The 16,589-nt window shown below is 41.0% G+C and overlaps 1 protein-coding gene across 1 annotated transcript in view; it reads right to left on the reverse strand.

Moving 5' to 3' along the window:
• Positions 1 to 16,589, reverse strand: part of CFAP54 (cilia and flagella associated protein 54) — a 345,554-nt gene that overhangs the window by 183,686 nt on the left and 145,279 nt on the right. Inside the window, exons 40-45 of the mRNA XM_040980448.1 lie at positions 7,746 to 7,898; positions 5,755 to 5,952; positions 4,021 to 4,108; positions 3,472 to 3,666; positions 2,141 to 2,207; positions 347 to 529 (exon numbers count right to left, since the gene is read on the reverse strand). Coding sequence (XP_040836382.1) covers positions 347 to 529; positions 2,141 to 2,207; positions 3,472 to 3,666; positions 4,021 to 4,108; positions 5,755 to 5,952; positions 7,746 to 7,898 — 884 coding nt within the window. The remainder of the gene's footprint in view (positions 1 to 346; positions 530 to 2,140; positions 2,208 to 3,471; positions 3,667 to 4,020; positions 4,109 to 5,754; positions 5,953 to 7,745; positions 7,899 to 16,589) is intronic.

Below are 16,589 nucleotides of genomic sequence, written 5' to 3' on the forward strand. Positions count from 1 at the left end.
CATAGTTTTGATAGTGATATTAATCAAACTTAATTCATTGAGTTACAATTGCACTAACTTCCTATGTCTGAGACTGACGACTCAAGCAAAAAAAATACATAAAAAAATACAAAAAATACATAACACCATAAAGTAAAAAGTAAACAAAGCCATTTTTCTGTATTCCAAATACAATTCAATTAATGTCAAGAAAGAAAATTAAAGCTTTATCTTGAAATATCAGTATCCTAAATTCAAAGAGTTTAAAAGCTAAGAATTGATCAATAGATTGTCAGAATTTGAAAACTGTAAATGACATTACCATATCCCCATGAATTCAGATTTGCTGGTTCTGTGAATTACTTACAATTAGATTTTGTTTAGCAAAGTGTAGTTCACGTATGACGTAATACAGACTTGCAACTACAGAGCAGATGTCAGCCCTGTACATGTCTGAGAAGAGCTCAATCCCGGGGAGGAGCTGGGTGATCTCATACTGCGCGTAGCTGCGTTCGGCCTTAGGGTGTGGAAGTGTGGTCCTGAGCAAACCCTGAAAGTGAAGAAAGGTGAGTTAAAGAACTGTCTGTCCCACTCCCAATGATGAGATGAAAAAGTAAGTACATCTATTATGCCCTCAGTGTATGCCTGCCATGCCATACTCGGTCCTAAATAGTACCTATCATTACTAGAGTGCTTTATCGTGCAAGAGGAGTTTTTTTAAATTTCATAGAGGTAAATATTTATTATTTTCAAAGAATTGATCATTATACTACCATTTGTTGAGGGTCACTTTTCTCTTAGTCATTGCTAGGAAATTCTTTAAAAATATTGTCTCATTTTCAACTTATTTAACTTTTAGAAGGAAGGATTATTATCTTTAAAATTATACAAATGAAGCTTTCATGACTTATCTGAGACCATACAGTTATTGATGGCAGAAATAAGATTCAAATTCATTTATATCAGAGATGCAAATCAGGCAGGGGCAATTCCAAACTTATCAGCAGTAAGTAGACAGATGATACATTCTACTGACCGATATTTCTTGGGGGATTTAGACAATCAATATCATGCTAGGAGATAGGGAAATGGTGTAGGGCCACAAAACCAAATTTTAGTTCTAGGAGCTATCCTTTTAACTAATTAGCAATTCTGGATGACAAAGCATCATAAAATAATTTTAATATATTAGCAGCAGGGAAGAATCTTGATTAGATTGCCTGTTAAGGTTACAAGGCATCCCACTCCAAAATACTTTACTCTGGAGCTGCCAAAACTTTTAATTCCCCAAGTTCCCTTTCAATTAATAAAAAGAATAAACAGAGTTTTCAAAAAATATCCTAGCAGCGAGCTTTTATTTCAGTGGAACATTACTAGAAAATTACATCTACATTTGGCAAGAAAGTTAAATCGTTTTAAAAGTCATGTGTTATCTTCGCAGATAAGAGGCATCAGAAAGTAAAGAATTGATGTAAGCAGCCAGAGTCAGTTAAGAGTCCCTTTGCCTCAGCCACCTTTGAGGTACAAAAAAGAGGTACATGTGGAAGCACACAAGTCTGCCCTCTCATGCAGGGAAGATCTTCACAAAGAACGCATCTATCCGGATTTCAGGAACTCTCAGCACCATCAAACACACACAAACATCTCCACCCTTCAAAGCAAGGACCCTCACTAGATTGCAAAGGCCTCTGGCTGCATCCCAGCATCTCTTTTCTTCTTCAGTTAAGTCAAACCAAATCCTGAGAACTGCAAACACTTCTCTGCCAGTCTTTCAAAGATTGCTCATCTTAACTGCATGAATTTGACATCGTGGAACCAAAGACACGAGGCAAGCTACAGCCACTGTGTGCAGCCAGCCCAACCTTTGCATCAGTCAGAAATAACCTAATCCCACTAATGGCAGGAGACTCAGTTTCTACATCTGTAAAATCCCTTCCTTTATCGTCTAAAGGAGGAAATAGGCTGTTGAGTAGTAAAGGTGCAGGTTGCACAGGACTTGAGGCAGCAAAGGAAAGCTGGCTTGGAAACTTAATGCAGGTGCATGCCATTTTCCTACCTGTGAGATTTATGAAAATGATAAGCCACTGCACTTTCTTTTCTGTTCATGCTACTATGAAACACATACAATATAAAATGCACACACATAGAACTAAAGCATTACCTGAAAGAGTAAGGCAGACAAAATGCAACAGTTGGTTCTCTTTTTAACATTTGATGTCTTAATAAATCTAAACAAGAACAATACACTGGTTAGTAAACAATTCTCCAAAAATATTTTGACATGTGTGTTAACACACATAAGTAAAACACAAATAATGTAAGAATGTGTGTGTATTAAAACAGGAGAAAAACATAAAGAAGAAAAATTTTAAAATCTGCTCTAGTCTTGCCACCTAAACGTGATTACTGGTAACAATCAATTTTCTTCTGCATGTTTTTCTAAATATAGTTATGCACACATGCATATGAAAACTAGAATTATGCAAAGCATATCATTTCCCTTTCACAAGTACAATGATCTGTATCACTATCTTAAAGAGCTTCCATATTTTATAGGAACAGACAATAATATAAAAATCTTAATCTGTATCTCACTTTTTTCCGATGCAAAAGTAAAAAATGTATACATATATATGTTATTTTTGAGCATTTATTCTATTAATTCTACTGAATAAATCTCTAGAAACATAATTTTTGCATAGAAGCAGATATAATTTTATACTTTTTGTGAGTTTTGTTGAATAATTCTTAACCACCACTACCCCAAGTTGGCAGCAATGTATTTCTTCACTTGAAAAATATTATGAAGCTGTGATAATGAAGACAGAATTAATCTTCCACCCCAAATTAAGATAATCTATCTATTTCCTATTGCCCCACATGTTTCCTTTTCATGAATCTGAAATACATGTGTAAGTGTCTTACAACTCATGAGTGAGAATTTAAACCACTTTCCTTTCTCCTAAGTCTTTCCTAGACAAACCCAGACAGCCTCTTTATATGGATAATATCTAGCTGGGTTCCCCATGCAAACTCTCCGAGTGGCTACCAAAGGGAGAAAACCTCCTGCTTCAGGAGCATAGCCCAGTTGGTCTGTCCTACAATTCTCCCCACCATGGTTTACGATGAAGATGCTGGAGGGTGCCAGGGCAGTCTTGAATTAAGCCCATCAGCCACTCTCCATACTATTACTCTTGTTCCTATACTAACTGCTTCTTCATTCAACTAGTAGTTATTGGATGCTAGCCCCATGCCAGGCATAGGGGACACATCAACGAACAAAATCAAGACCTGTGTCCACGTGGCACTGATGCACTAGACAAGAGGAGGTGTTACCGGGAGAGAAGAGGTCATAACCAATGAACTTCACAAACATGGGAGCAGCATCATGAAGTATAAGGACATAACAGGAGACCCTCACCACGGCCCAGCAGAGTACCCCACAAAGGAAACCAGTGGCTACACTGTGGATCATTTTATCCTTATACTTACTGCGCTATCTTTGCTGATATCACTGCTCCTTGCAAACAGCCCCAAATGCCAACTTTTGACAGAAAGTCCTCACTGTAGTCTTTGAAACCTGAAAGTGAGTTGTCGAGAGAGGTGCCAAATTCTTTCCATGTGTGTAGTGCATCTGGTTTTCTGAATACGTCATCAAGAGCTTGGCACCAACACTTAAATGCAGCCCTAAAGCAGAAGCAGAGACAAGAGTAGTTGAGAGCTGTTAAATCCATCTTTGAAAAGGTAGAACAAATACACCAAAGAAACACTACAGCTAACATAGTACAAAGAAACCTATACCATTCTTTCTTCAAAACAGTTTCTCTTGGGTAGATTCTTAAACTTTTCTTTTTTCTGAATTTATTGCTTTCCACAATACAGTTCTGTAAGTATAGGGATTCTTCCCTGCTCCACCCCTTCTAATGTTCCATGAATAAATGTAGCAGTGCAAACAAAATTGTTGGACCAAAACTTACAAAAGGCAATTTTCAAGGACACAAACAAGTTGGCCCTTATTTCCTTGACTCCTGAAAAATCTACCTTTTCTTTCCTGCGAAGATGAGAAGATTTCCAAGTGTGTGCAATGCCTGAACTTTAAGACTTCTTTGATTGCTGGCATGCAGAACATCTGTATTTTTAATCAGATGAAAGAACAAATGTCAGTTCTGAAAGAAATAGTTCCTTTATATTTGCAAGAATATTTTAAATGGCATTATTCCTTAACCGTGTAGACTGCAATAAGCAAACTGCAAGTTAATAGTGCCTTCAAATGTCACACAGTATATACACACAGACAGAGAGTAAACAAGGTTCTATTTGAACACAGAGCAGCGGAAAATTGGGTCTAACAGCAGAAACAAGGAGACTTCTTGGAGAGAGTGAAATCAAAGTCAGGTAAGTAGAGAGGGTGGGAAAGAGAAACTCAGAAAAAAAAATGGAAGCAAAAATAGAATGAGCATACAGAGGAAGGAGAGATGTGGCTGGGATATGATTTTCCTGAGTGGGATGATCTGTGAATCTGAAAGGGAGGTGGTGGCTGTGTTCTGGAGACTTCTGAATGCCATATAAGGACGTGTGGACAATATCCTGTAGCAGACGGGAAGGCCCAGAGGGTTTGTTTATTCAGCAGAGAAGTGAAAAGACCATACCGTATCAGATTTTCCTTTGGTACAGAAAAGATGTTTTCAATAGCATGTGATTTTTTTTTTATTTTATAACAGAGTGAATTCATGGATGATGTGTAACCAAACAACAACAAATGTCCTTCCTACAGAAGTGGCAGTGGTTTTTTTTTTTATTTATTTATTTGAATGAGAACAGTACTGCCTCCCAGAGCGTCCTGAGGAAGGGGTGTAGTGGTTGTCACAGTGGAGCACATCTGACATGTTTTAGGTTTAAAAAAAAAAAAAAAGATTTTGAATGGTCTGCAATGCACAGAGTCCCTCTCCGTCTACCCCCAACCCCAGTGAAGAAAAGAGGAAGAAACCTGCTCATCTAACATCATCCATTTTACACGTGCAAACAGCTAGTTTGGTTATCTTCTAAACGTTCTACAATTTCTAGAACCACTTTCTAGTAGCACTTCAGAACTCTACCAAAATCTGTCATTTTAAAAAGTCATGTCAGCTCACAATACTGACAATACTTGTGTCATCAACCCAGTAGCAGCCTGCATCTGTACTGTCACGTTCATGGTGACTCCACACCTGACTACCTGTTCATGCCTTCAAATGCCACAACGGTCTCACAGATCCTCCCAATGTAGTCCTTTTTCTTTTGTTGATCCTCTAAGCATTTTACATTTTTTGAAACAATATTTATGATGAAAACACATTAAATATAAATATTATTTCAGGAAGCAAAAACAGGGTTTACAAAGTGTCTGTTATCAAAAACAGGTGGGGGGTACACTTGGTTCTATCATTTCCACTGGATTTTATATAAAAGCAATTCAAGGAGAAAGACAGGAAAATGAAATGAGCAGGAATGGAATGAAAGTACGTCATGGTGTCCCTGTCCCCGCCAGGGGCACATGGTCCATGTCCAGGAAGGATGGGTAGAAGGGAGACCAGGCATCCCACAGTGGTGCTGGCCAGGCTGGGAAAGAGGCCAACTGGAGAAGGCCGAAGAACATGTCCCATCATTGCCTACAGGGGCGTCATGAACAGACTCCACGTTCAGGCTCTCTCACCTCCTCTTAAAGGAAACATTCTGGGAGACAGACTAAATTGAACAGTAATAAAGAAGGTCCTTCTGAAGATGAATACATCCTACCGATCGTTTGGTTGTAAGAAGAAATGACCAGTCCAAGTTGCGAATAGGGAAGTTTGCTTTTTTCCACTGAACTGAACACTCTGAAGTGCTCCTGGGAAAGGTCCGGCGGTGTGGACATGTGCATCTCCTCCGTGCCCAGGCAAAACTCCACCCTTCCGGAACTGAACTTTAAGTTGTTTATGCTTTTCTCACCGGAACCTATAGGAAAAGAAAAAGGGGGAAGGATTTACAATGACAAATAGATAAGTATTTTAATAAATGAAACTGTCAACGGTCATGTGAAAAAGAATGGGCAAATTTCTAAAGTGGAAATCAGTATCTTCGTTAGATTTCAATTAACATGGGAGGCTGATGGAGGAAACAGAGAAAGGAAAGACTGGAATGTGTCCTGCTGAGAGCGGGGCGGAGGGATGGGGGGTGCTCATTTGCAGTGTGAAGGGCGCTGTTTCCTTAACCATGATGTCCAGGATGGCTTCTGAAGCTGCAGCATAAGGGCGGATTGGCTCTCTGTCTACAGTCAGCCAGAAAACAAAACGTTGAGATGATGGTGTCAGGCTTCTCCTGGGGGGGCAGAGGGAATCTACACAGTTTGAGTTTGCCTTTTGATTAATACTTTCCAACAGCACAACGTTAGTTTGCCTCTGGGGCAGAAACCTCTGGGACAGAAGTAACATGCTGGTTAATTCTGGCCTGAAACTGGGGGTAGAGTGGGATATAAAGGGGGGGAAAAGGAGGGGTATGGAGGTGTAGGAAGTGGGAAGAAAACACCTCTTTGCAAGATCAAGAACACACATGCACAAAACACAGAAAAAACAATCTGCTAGGACAGGTAGCCAGAAGCAGCTGAGAAGCTAATGGGGATCGTGCAGTCTCCTGAGGACTGGAGATAAACTTCTGAGAATATTTTTGTGCCAGAGGAGATCCAGCTACATTACTGTAAACCATTCTTAAGAATTAAATTTGTTTTTGTTTTTTTTAATTCTCACCATGACCCTTTGTTAACGATCTGTTAGACAGTAAACATGCTTCAAAGAATTAATTTTATCATGATGTGAATTTTCAGACTATACTACCAAAAAAACTATTAAGAATATAATGCATGTCATAAAAAGTATGTTCGGGGAGAGAAAAATGACAAATGAATACTTTAATAGTCAAAACTGTCAGCGGTCATTAAAAAAAACAGGAAAATTTCTACATGACAAGCTCAGTAAAATTAGCATCTTCATTAGGTTTAAGTTTACACCAATTTTTAATAAATTTAAAATATAGTTAATTAAGTTTATTTCAGTCTATTTATGTTAATGCTTACTATTCAGATAAATTGTAGCACAAGAACCATAAATATAAATTAGGATTTTATTGTTTTAAGTAAAAATCACATAAGAACAGATAATTCAGGGTTTTTCCCAGCCTAAATTTGAGTGCATTCTTCACTAAGGTTATGTGTCCTGCCACTCAAAGGCCAGGTTGGATTAATTCCATGAATTGACACATGTTGGGAAAGGAAAAAACACATCAATGTAAGCTAAGAGAAATCTTTATTATCCAAACCTATGGTCTCAATAAAACTTTATACTGCTTATTGAAAAATACACCTAGTTCTTTGAGACTTAGGGTGTTTTGGTAAAGATGTTCTAGTTAACTCTGTGTGACTCAAGCCTCTTAGGATACAGAATGAGACCACAGCACCACGTCGACAACGAAAAATGAGAACACAATCATACAGAATCAAACAGTTAGCAGGGTTTTCCTATCTACCGTGCTCAAGGGAGATTACTGGTTCCTGAGAAGACACAAAATCAAATAAATGAGATAATCTTCTGCTAGAATAAAATGTGTGTGAGAGAGGGGGCAGAGGCGATTCGAGGTGCTGAGAAAATCCGGAAGGGCAGAAGGGCAGAAGTGGGTACCTGGGTGGGAAAAGAGGAACACAATGGCAGAATGTGGTCCACCCCCAGAGCTTGCGGTATGTGGAATAAGCATTTTACCTTGTGTCTGTGCAAGAAACAATGAGAGCAACTTCCTGCTGTGGCGGATTGATCTGTTGTGATATTTGGATTTTTCCAGGGTCTCTCGGAAACACCTCAAAGTGTCTGTCACATCCACCGGCACACAGACAAGCTCCTTGGCCCGACAGTACTCTGAAAGGATCGGAAGAGACAGGCTAGGGATGAAATGCTACACAGTGCCAACAAGGCGGCGCAAACATGTTGTTAATTCAGAGAATTTCTCAGTCCCAACTTAAAGCTGCTAAATTCAAAGCCCCCAGAAATGCAGCAGGTGTTTCAACTATCGGATCAGTTTTTTTCCTCTTTTGGTATATCAGAAAGTTCCTTTTATTAAAAAAAAAAAAAAAAACTTAGAAAACTTTTGATTCTTATGAAATGCAAATAACTTCACATCTTGCCAATTTTCCTTATGAAGCCTCCTACTTTTTCTTTCACTGATCATAAAAAATGAAATAATCCACTCCTTTACAGCAGCCTCTTCAAAGCAAAGGTATCTTGGGAAAGACACGGAAGGAGGAAACAAAGAGGCCTGGAAGTGGGCAACTGCTCTCTGAAGGGATGAGAGAGACAGGCTTCTAATCCTGGAGGGCGTAGAGGGCAGGGGATCAGGGGCAGCGAGTAGGTACAGAACAAACCATCCCTCGTGAAAAGTGCCAGAAAAGAGGAGACGATGGGACAGAGTGCGTGTGGAAGTAGTCCTGGGGGACACAGCATCATGGGTTTTAGAACCGAAGAACAAAGCCAGCTGAATGGAAAGAAGGTCCTCATAATATCTCTAAGGAATTGAGAGCGCTAAAACTCAATATGTAATAGGTATAAGAGGTCAATGGTTATATCCCTCGCCCTCAATTAGTTCAGTCCAGCTGAAGGAAGGGCACATCCCAACATGGATAGTAAGGTCACTACTGCAGGGAGTATCTGATCATGTAACACAAAAGACCCACGGCAGGAAAGCAAGACCAGCGTGGGAGAGTGAGGAGAAAGGCTGTGGCACAGGGGAGGGATCTGCAGTGCCTGAGAAGCTTGGGAATTCTCCTAAATAGGTTACTATAATGGACTGCATCCTAAAAACAACTGTAGTAGCTAGGTATCATTATCTTCCTCGTTTTATAGAAGAAAAAAAGTAGACAAAGACTGGTAGGTTCTCTGAACAAACTTATACCACCAGGGCTATAGAAGTGGAAGTGGTGAGTCCAGACCACAATGTGCTGGCAGGGTCAGGCTTGACGAATTAGGAGTTTGTGGAAATCCTCAAGCCCTCACTGAACAAGTGCATTTCATTCTCTTCAAGGGAGAGCCAAGCTGAAGTTCTGAGCTAGACTCGGGTATTTCAGGAAGGGTTAGCCAACAGCTGTGTTTGCCTACAACCTGCAAACAGAACTGGGGCTGGTGGCTAAGAGACTGTGAAGCCACAACACAGACAGTGTGTGATTTAACTAAAGGTTGGTAGGAACAACACAGACACTGTGCGATTTTACTCAGCCGGGGTTGGTTGTGACAGAAGTAAGGGAGGGGCACAAGGAAGGCTACAATCTCAGAAGCAGCAGGGATGGTTAATGGACTATATGGTAAAGCAAAAATTGGGGCAGCCACCTCTTCTCCTATCCTTCCAGGGTCTCATAAAAAAAATAATAATAATTGAAACACTGCTCAGAGTTTCCACAGGCTCCCAGTGCCATGTCCACTCTGCCCCTTGACCAGGGCACTTCTCCAGCAATTCTCATCTCCCTCTCCAACTGTCAGCTTGCCCCTCTACTAAATCACTGCTAACAACACATATTGCTACTATTTTTCCTATCTTTGAGAAACAAATATACAAACTCCCTCTCAACTCTACTTTCCCCTTCTGCTACCATCTGATTTCCCAGCTCTACTTTACACCAACACTTGTCATAAAGTTTTTCATAGTCATCATTTCCCCCATTCCCTCTGGGATCCATTACAAATCCAGCTTTCCTTCAATCCCATGGTTTTAAATATCACTGATGTACTAGTAGCTCTTGAATTATACCTCTGATTCCAAATGTCAAGTCCAGACCAATATATCTAATGGTCTGCTCTGCTATATGTATCCACAAACTGCCCAAACCCAACAATGACCCAAATCTTACCTCCTAAACCTGCTTCTCTTATAGTGTTTCCTAATCTCTTAAGATGGCTCAATTTTCTGTCTTCCCATGCCAAATGCTAGAATTATCTTTGACTTTTCTCTCATGCCCCAAATCAAATTCTCACAAATCCTGTAGGCTCTCCCTTCTGAAATAGCCAGAGTCCCACCAGCTCTCACCAGGTCCACTCAGCACTACCAATCTTATTGTGTTCCAACACATTATCATCACCTGCTGAATTACAGCAATTTCCCTCCTAACCAGGTCTGCGTGTTCCCACTTGGACCACACCACTATGTGTTCCCAGCACAGGTATCAGATGACCCCTTTGGAAATACAGGTCATCTCCTCATTCCAAAACACTCCCTCAGCCCCCTCATCTAAACTGGAGCACACAGCAAAGTCCTGAGAGCCAGGTGGAGGTAATAACTACACAGACCAATTCCCCGTGAACTGCTCTGTCCCCCCCACTAGTCTCTCTCTCTCTCTCTCTCTCTTTCTCTCTCTCTCTCTCTCTCTCTCTCTCTCTCTCTCTCTTCCCTACACCAGGTATGCTCCCACCACAGGTCTCAACAGCAGTAGTTCACTGAGGCCTAGAACATTCTTCCCTCAGAGAACCCCATGTCTTCTTCCTTAGCAGTGAGGATTCAATGATCACCTTAAAATCCTAACACCCCACCCCTTTTCTGACTGCTGTCATCACCTTCTGATGAACTCTGTGTTTCATTTCGTTATTGGTTATCTCCCTCCACTGAAAATGCAAACTCCATGAGGGCTGGCGGGGGGGGGGGCAGTTTGCCCCTTTTTTCTATTGCTATATACCCAGCACATATAGTAATAGCTGGTATGCAGTGTATGCTCAATAAGTAAATGTAAAATAGATGAATAACTATAAGTTTTCAGAGCTAAATGGCTGGGTATTTTTTAATGAATAAATAAGCATTTACAAAGGTTACTCTCAACTGATCCCCAGAGCACCTTAAAAACTGCAAGAAGTAGATGCCATTCACACTTTACATTTACCATTCACACTTTACATTTCAGGCCTTGAGGAGATAATAGTAGGGGGAATCAAGGTTCAAATCAAGGCCAATCTTAGATAATTCACCAAAGGGCAAAAAGCCCTGAGTATCCAGCAATGACGCAGACATGGGGACTCACAATGTTGGCACGGGGTTGCTTTGGCAGTAGGAAAAAGCCTGATGGCATCCTAATAAGGTAAGCTTCCATCTGTGATGCCACCATTCTACATGTGCATCCATTTGAGGCCTGACTGCTCCACTTCTGAACCAGTGCCCTGATAATGCGTCTGGGAAAACAGAGGAAGATGACCCAAGTCCTTTGGCCCTGTGCATCCACATGGGAGTGCTAGAGGCTCCTGGTTTTGGCCTAGTCCATTTCCAGCTGTTGCAGCCATTCAGAATGGGGCTTGAACCTGCAGATGGAAGATTTGTTTTACTCTCGGTGTGTGTCTCTCTCTGTAACTTCTCCTTTGTAAGTCTTATAAAGTTAGTGAGAAGAGTAAACCTGGTGTACTTGTGAGGCCTGGGAGTAGACGGGCCCAAATGGGATGTCTAGCACAGAGTTACTGCCCACAACCACAGGGGCATCTTCCAACATATTCTCAAGCCCAGAAATCCTAGAGGTTCCAGGAAAACCAGAATCGTGGTTTCACCAGTGGAAGCACTTGTTAGCCCTCTGAGTTCTGTCTTGACGTAGTTCTGTATCACACAGATCAGAGAATCAAATCCTCAGGCCATGGTAGCCCTTACTAGTTCCCAGAGGCTCTCAATCTTCACCTGAACAATCTCACTCTTGTGTTCCTCCATGCTGACCCTCTCCTTTCCCCCTCAGTCCGCCTCTTCTCTAACTCAGTTCTAGTCCTGCGTCAAGGCATGCCCCTCTCCCCCTCATACCTATCAATATGGACAACACCAGGAAGAATGTGGCCTCTGCTGCATTTCTCTGTTTTTCTTGCAAGAATTTATAAGCTTAGTTTCTTCCTTTCTCTCCTTACCGAGTGAAATCAGAGAAAGAACTTAGGCAAGTGTTTTTGTCATGACAAGCTGCAGTAATACATGATTACAGACTGGCAGGCTTATAAGCCACTGTCACTGCAGACTGACAGTGTGAAATCAGTGTGCCCAGCACAACAAGGTTCGGGTGAGGGTCTTCTTGCCTGGCAAGTCTTTGTCTTCTCCGTGTCCTCCTTCACACGACACAAAAACTCTCAGATGGCTCTTGGGAATCCCTTTTAATAAAGGCACTAATCCCATTCTCGAGGGTTCCACTCTCAGACCTAATCACCCCCACAGGCCCCCATCGCCTAATATCATCAAATAGGGCTTTAGGATTTCAACACACAAACTGGGGGGAGAGGTGCACAAACATTTTGCTTGTAACAACAAGCAAATGAAGAGAAACAAGTCCCAAGTGTTACTGATTTGAGACAGTTTCTATTTCAAGGACTGATATTTAAATATCTGTTAAAATTGAGGTGACAGAGTTGGACATCATGATTAAATCACCACTCGGGTCACTGGTAATCTCCTATTAGCATGCTGGTTTGGAACCCAGATGCTTTAATTCCAATCAAGCTTCCTGTGAATATGCCTTTCAAAGCACTAAATGATGGCTCAAATACCTAAGTTCCAGCGCCCATGTGGTAACTTAGATAAAGTTCCTGGCTCCCTGCTTCAACCTGATCCAGCCCTGACTACTGCAGGCATTTGGTGAGTGCATCAGTGGAGAAAAGCTTGCTTTCTCCCTCTTATTATTAATTACTCTGCTTTTCAAATAAATAAATCTTGAGGCTTCACTTCACCCCAGTCAGAACGGCTGTCATCCAAAAATCATAAAACAATCAACACTGGTGAAGATGTGTGGGAAAAACTGCCCTAGCCCACTGTCAGTAGGAACGTCAACTAGCGCAACCATTATGGAAGACTGCATGCAGATTTCACAGAGATTTGAAAATAGATCTAGGGCTCGGCGCGGTGGCGCAAGTGGTTAAGGTCCTCGCCTTGCACGCCCGGGATCCCATATGGGCGCCGGGTCTATCCCAGCAGCCCCGCTTCCCTTCCAGCTCCCTGCCTGTGGCCCGGGAAAGCAGTCGAGGACAGCCCAAAGCTTTGGGACCCTGCACCCGTGTGGGAGACCCGGAAGAGGCTCCTGGCTTTGGATTGGCATGGCATCGACCCGTTGCACTCACTTGGGGAGTGAATCATCGGACAGAAGATCTTCCTCTCTGTCTCTCCTCTCTGTATATTCGCCTTTCCGATGAAAAAATAATAAAAATAAATCTTTAAAAAAAATTAAAAAAAAAAAAGAAAATAGATCTACCATATAACCCAGCCATCCCACTCCTAGGAATTTACCCAAATGAAATGAAATCAATACAGAAGAGTTATTTGTAGCTCCATGTTTCCTTCAGCTCAATTCACAATAGCTAAGATGTGGAATCAACTGATGGCAGATAAAGAATGGTGTACATACACTATGGAATACTACTCAGCTATTTAAAAAAATAAAATCCTGTCTGCTTTTTGGTTTACAGCACTATGGATACAACAGAAACTACTATACTTAGTGGAATAAGCCAGTCTCAAAAGGGCAAATGTCATGTTTTCTCTTAGCCATGCCAGCTAATACAGAAGACAAAAAAGAAAAAAAAAAGCATAGGAATGAAATAATGTAAACACAATGGAGTCCTTGGTCTCCACAAAGCTTATATTCTAGACTAAAACCTGGAAAATCTTCATTATAATAATAGTCTGAATAAAATCATCCTATTACATGTACCAAATGTTTGCTGGTAATTCACCTCTGTGATTTTCCTAAGTTGTACCTCACATTCTTTCCTTTTCTCAAGCCCTGGCATACTGTTGTCGGTGTGAATCCTTTAGGATTCTGTTGGTGTTGTGGCTGTCTCCCTCAGATTAATGACAAAAGCAATAAGGATGTTACATTTGCTCCAGGCAGGCATGGCAGCAAGGCAGGGGAGAGATAGGGAGCTTGTCGAGACAGTTCTGTCTCATAGGATTCCTCTCTGTTAACTTTCATGGATAATTTAAGAAGCCATTCCATAGCCTCAACAGCTTGAAATAAATGAGGAGGAAAGGGTGCATAGGAAAGAGGAGAAGGAAAAGAAAAATTAGCACCCAGCATGGTAGCCTAATGGCTAAAGTCCTCACCTTGCATGCCCCAGGATCCCATATGAGCGCCAGTTCTAATCCCAGCAGCCTTGCTTCCCATCCAGCTCCCTAATTGTGGCTTGTAAAGGCAGCTGAGGACGTTCCAAAGCCTTGGGACCCTGCACGCACATGGGAGACCCAGAAGAGGCTCCTGATTCCTGGCTTCAGATCAGCTCAGCTCTGACCATTGCAGCCGCTTGGAGAGTGAACCAATGGATGGAAGATATTCCTCTCTGTCTCTCTTCCTCTCCTTATATGTCACTTTCCAATAAAATAAAAAGAAATCTTTTTTAAAATTTTAGAAAGAAAAATTACTGTATCTCTTATTATACAATACAGAAATGAAAGTTGAATTTCCTACAACTCCTGAGAGAGAGAGAGAGGTCTACCAACATACTAAGGAAGGAGCCCAAAGAAGGATTTGGAATTTTAGGCTGCTTTCTAAACAGAACGCTGACAAAACACATCTGCCAAAGAGTTGAAAACTTCAGTACACCTGAGGACTGAGTACACCCTTCCAAAGGACAGAAATATCAAGAAGGTCATCAGTTCAGAAAAATATCTCAGACAGAAGCAAAAAGTTACAACAAAAGGTACATGGAGAGTTACCTTCTCTATGCATTTTAACAAGCATGCAAGTTACTCATCCATACCAAAATAATCTATGATGGGAGGTATTTTCACTTCTGCAAATCCTACTGAGACTACACCAAATTGCACATGCATTATTAAATAGTTGAAAGGAGAATAGGGTGCTGTTAAATGAGAACACCAAATGTTCCTAAGCACTGGAGCATTAACATATCTGTTGCAAGGAATTAAATGTATCAAGTATTTCCACTGATTGCTATTATTGCAAAAGAAAATCAACGATGTGCTAAAGCAGTGATCTAGTGTGGAAACCATCATGAGACTTACCCAGTTTTATAAAAGAATTCAAACACATCATAACATACATTAGATACAGGATGCTTTGTAAACGTGCTAATGATCTGAGTTCACTATACTGAAACAGATTTTTTTCACTTTCTAAAAATTCTGCAAATAGATTCACAGAAGCATAGATCAAAGGAGATCCCTAGTCACAGAGGTCCTGGACTCTAGCAAAATGCTGTAAGTTGGATGCCAAGTTGGTCAAGGTCATAGTTCAACAGAAAGCCAGAAATAGGCATGCAAGCCCACACAAAATTATTAAACTCTCACAATAAGTCAGAATATCATAGCCGACAGCCCTAACCACTGAAACATGGCAATTTTTTGAGTTCTGTAAATTTCAAGGAAATTCTAACTGGAAAGGGAACAGTGAAGGAGGGGCCTGGGGCCTCAGTGAAACATTCTCCGGATGAGTATAGATAAACCAGAGTTTGAATTGAAGACCCACTACTTATAATAACATTTTTCTTGCCATCTTTTTATAAACAAAATAGCATCGACCTCCTAAGAATTTGTACAAATGAAAGGAGCTAAACACAGTTCGGGCTCAATACATTTTCACTGTTGTTACAATGTTTGAAACATTGTACTGTATCAATATCCCTGCTTTTAACATTGCTCAAACTAGCCATATCTCCAATACAGCTGAGAACTAACTCAGAGGACTCCTATAGCCTGACTGCTCCTCCACCCTGCCTTTCCAAACGTCACTTTAATAAGGTGCAAGCAAAGCGCTCTTCTGCCATACTGCTCTACTACCATAGACATCTCTACTGGTACACAGGTCTAGCAGATAAAAACAAAATTAATTTGTCCCTATCCCTTTAGGGTGCTCATCATTTTGATAATATTTTTGATATGTTTTCCCACATCTGAAGCAATTCTTTTTAGGATGGAATGACATAAGTCATATTGCAGTTATGGATCCCCCAACATGGGAACGCTTGAAGATTCATAAGGCAGATCCAGAAAAAGAGACCATGCCTGCGAAGAATCACAATCTGACTGAAACTAGTTAGCAGTGAGTGACCGCAGGAAGCGAGTCCTCCAGCTCTTCACCTAATATAATGAAGTCATTTGTGTCATCACTGATGGCAAAATCCACAAAGTCATGAGCACCAACCTCAGTCAACCGGACTCTATACATTACTCCATGACCCTTTCCTTTCTCTTTTCTGTAAAAGACGCTCCACACTTATTCGTATTCCTCCTGAAATTCCTACCCTGCCAGATTGGCTAACTTCTCATTGCCCTGCTCCACTAAAAATCATCATCATCATCATCACCATCATCATCTCTACCTCTCAAAGAAAATATCTTCAGCTTCTACCCTTCTCACTCACAGTTTTCCTACATTCAGGCTTATGCCCCACCCTCCTGTCTGAAGCTAAGCTCCCTACATCTCACCCTCTGCCTTCTTCCTGCTTTAAGGTACTTGCTTTTACCAAATATCTTTTTCTTCTGTCTCTGAGTTTTCCCTCTATGCAGGCCATTTCCAGTTAATGTAGAAATAGGCTCCTTTGCTTCTATTATAAGAAAAAAAAAAACAAAACATTACACCAAACAAAGCTCCCTGAGCTCTACATTTC

Source organism: Ochotona curzoniae, unplaced genomic scaffold (genome assembly GCF_017591425.1).
Source record: "Ochotona curzoniae isolate NIBS_2020 unplaced genomic scaffold, NIBS_Ocur_1.0 contig_1014, whole genome shotgun sequence".
In the NCBI taxonomy this organism is placed as follows: Eukaryota; Metazoa; Chordata; class Mammalia; order Lagomorpha; family Ochotonidae; genus Ochotona; species Ochotona curzoniae.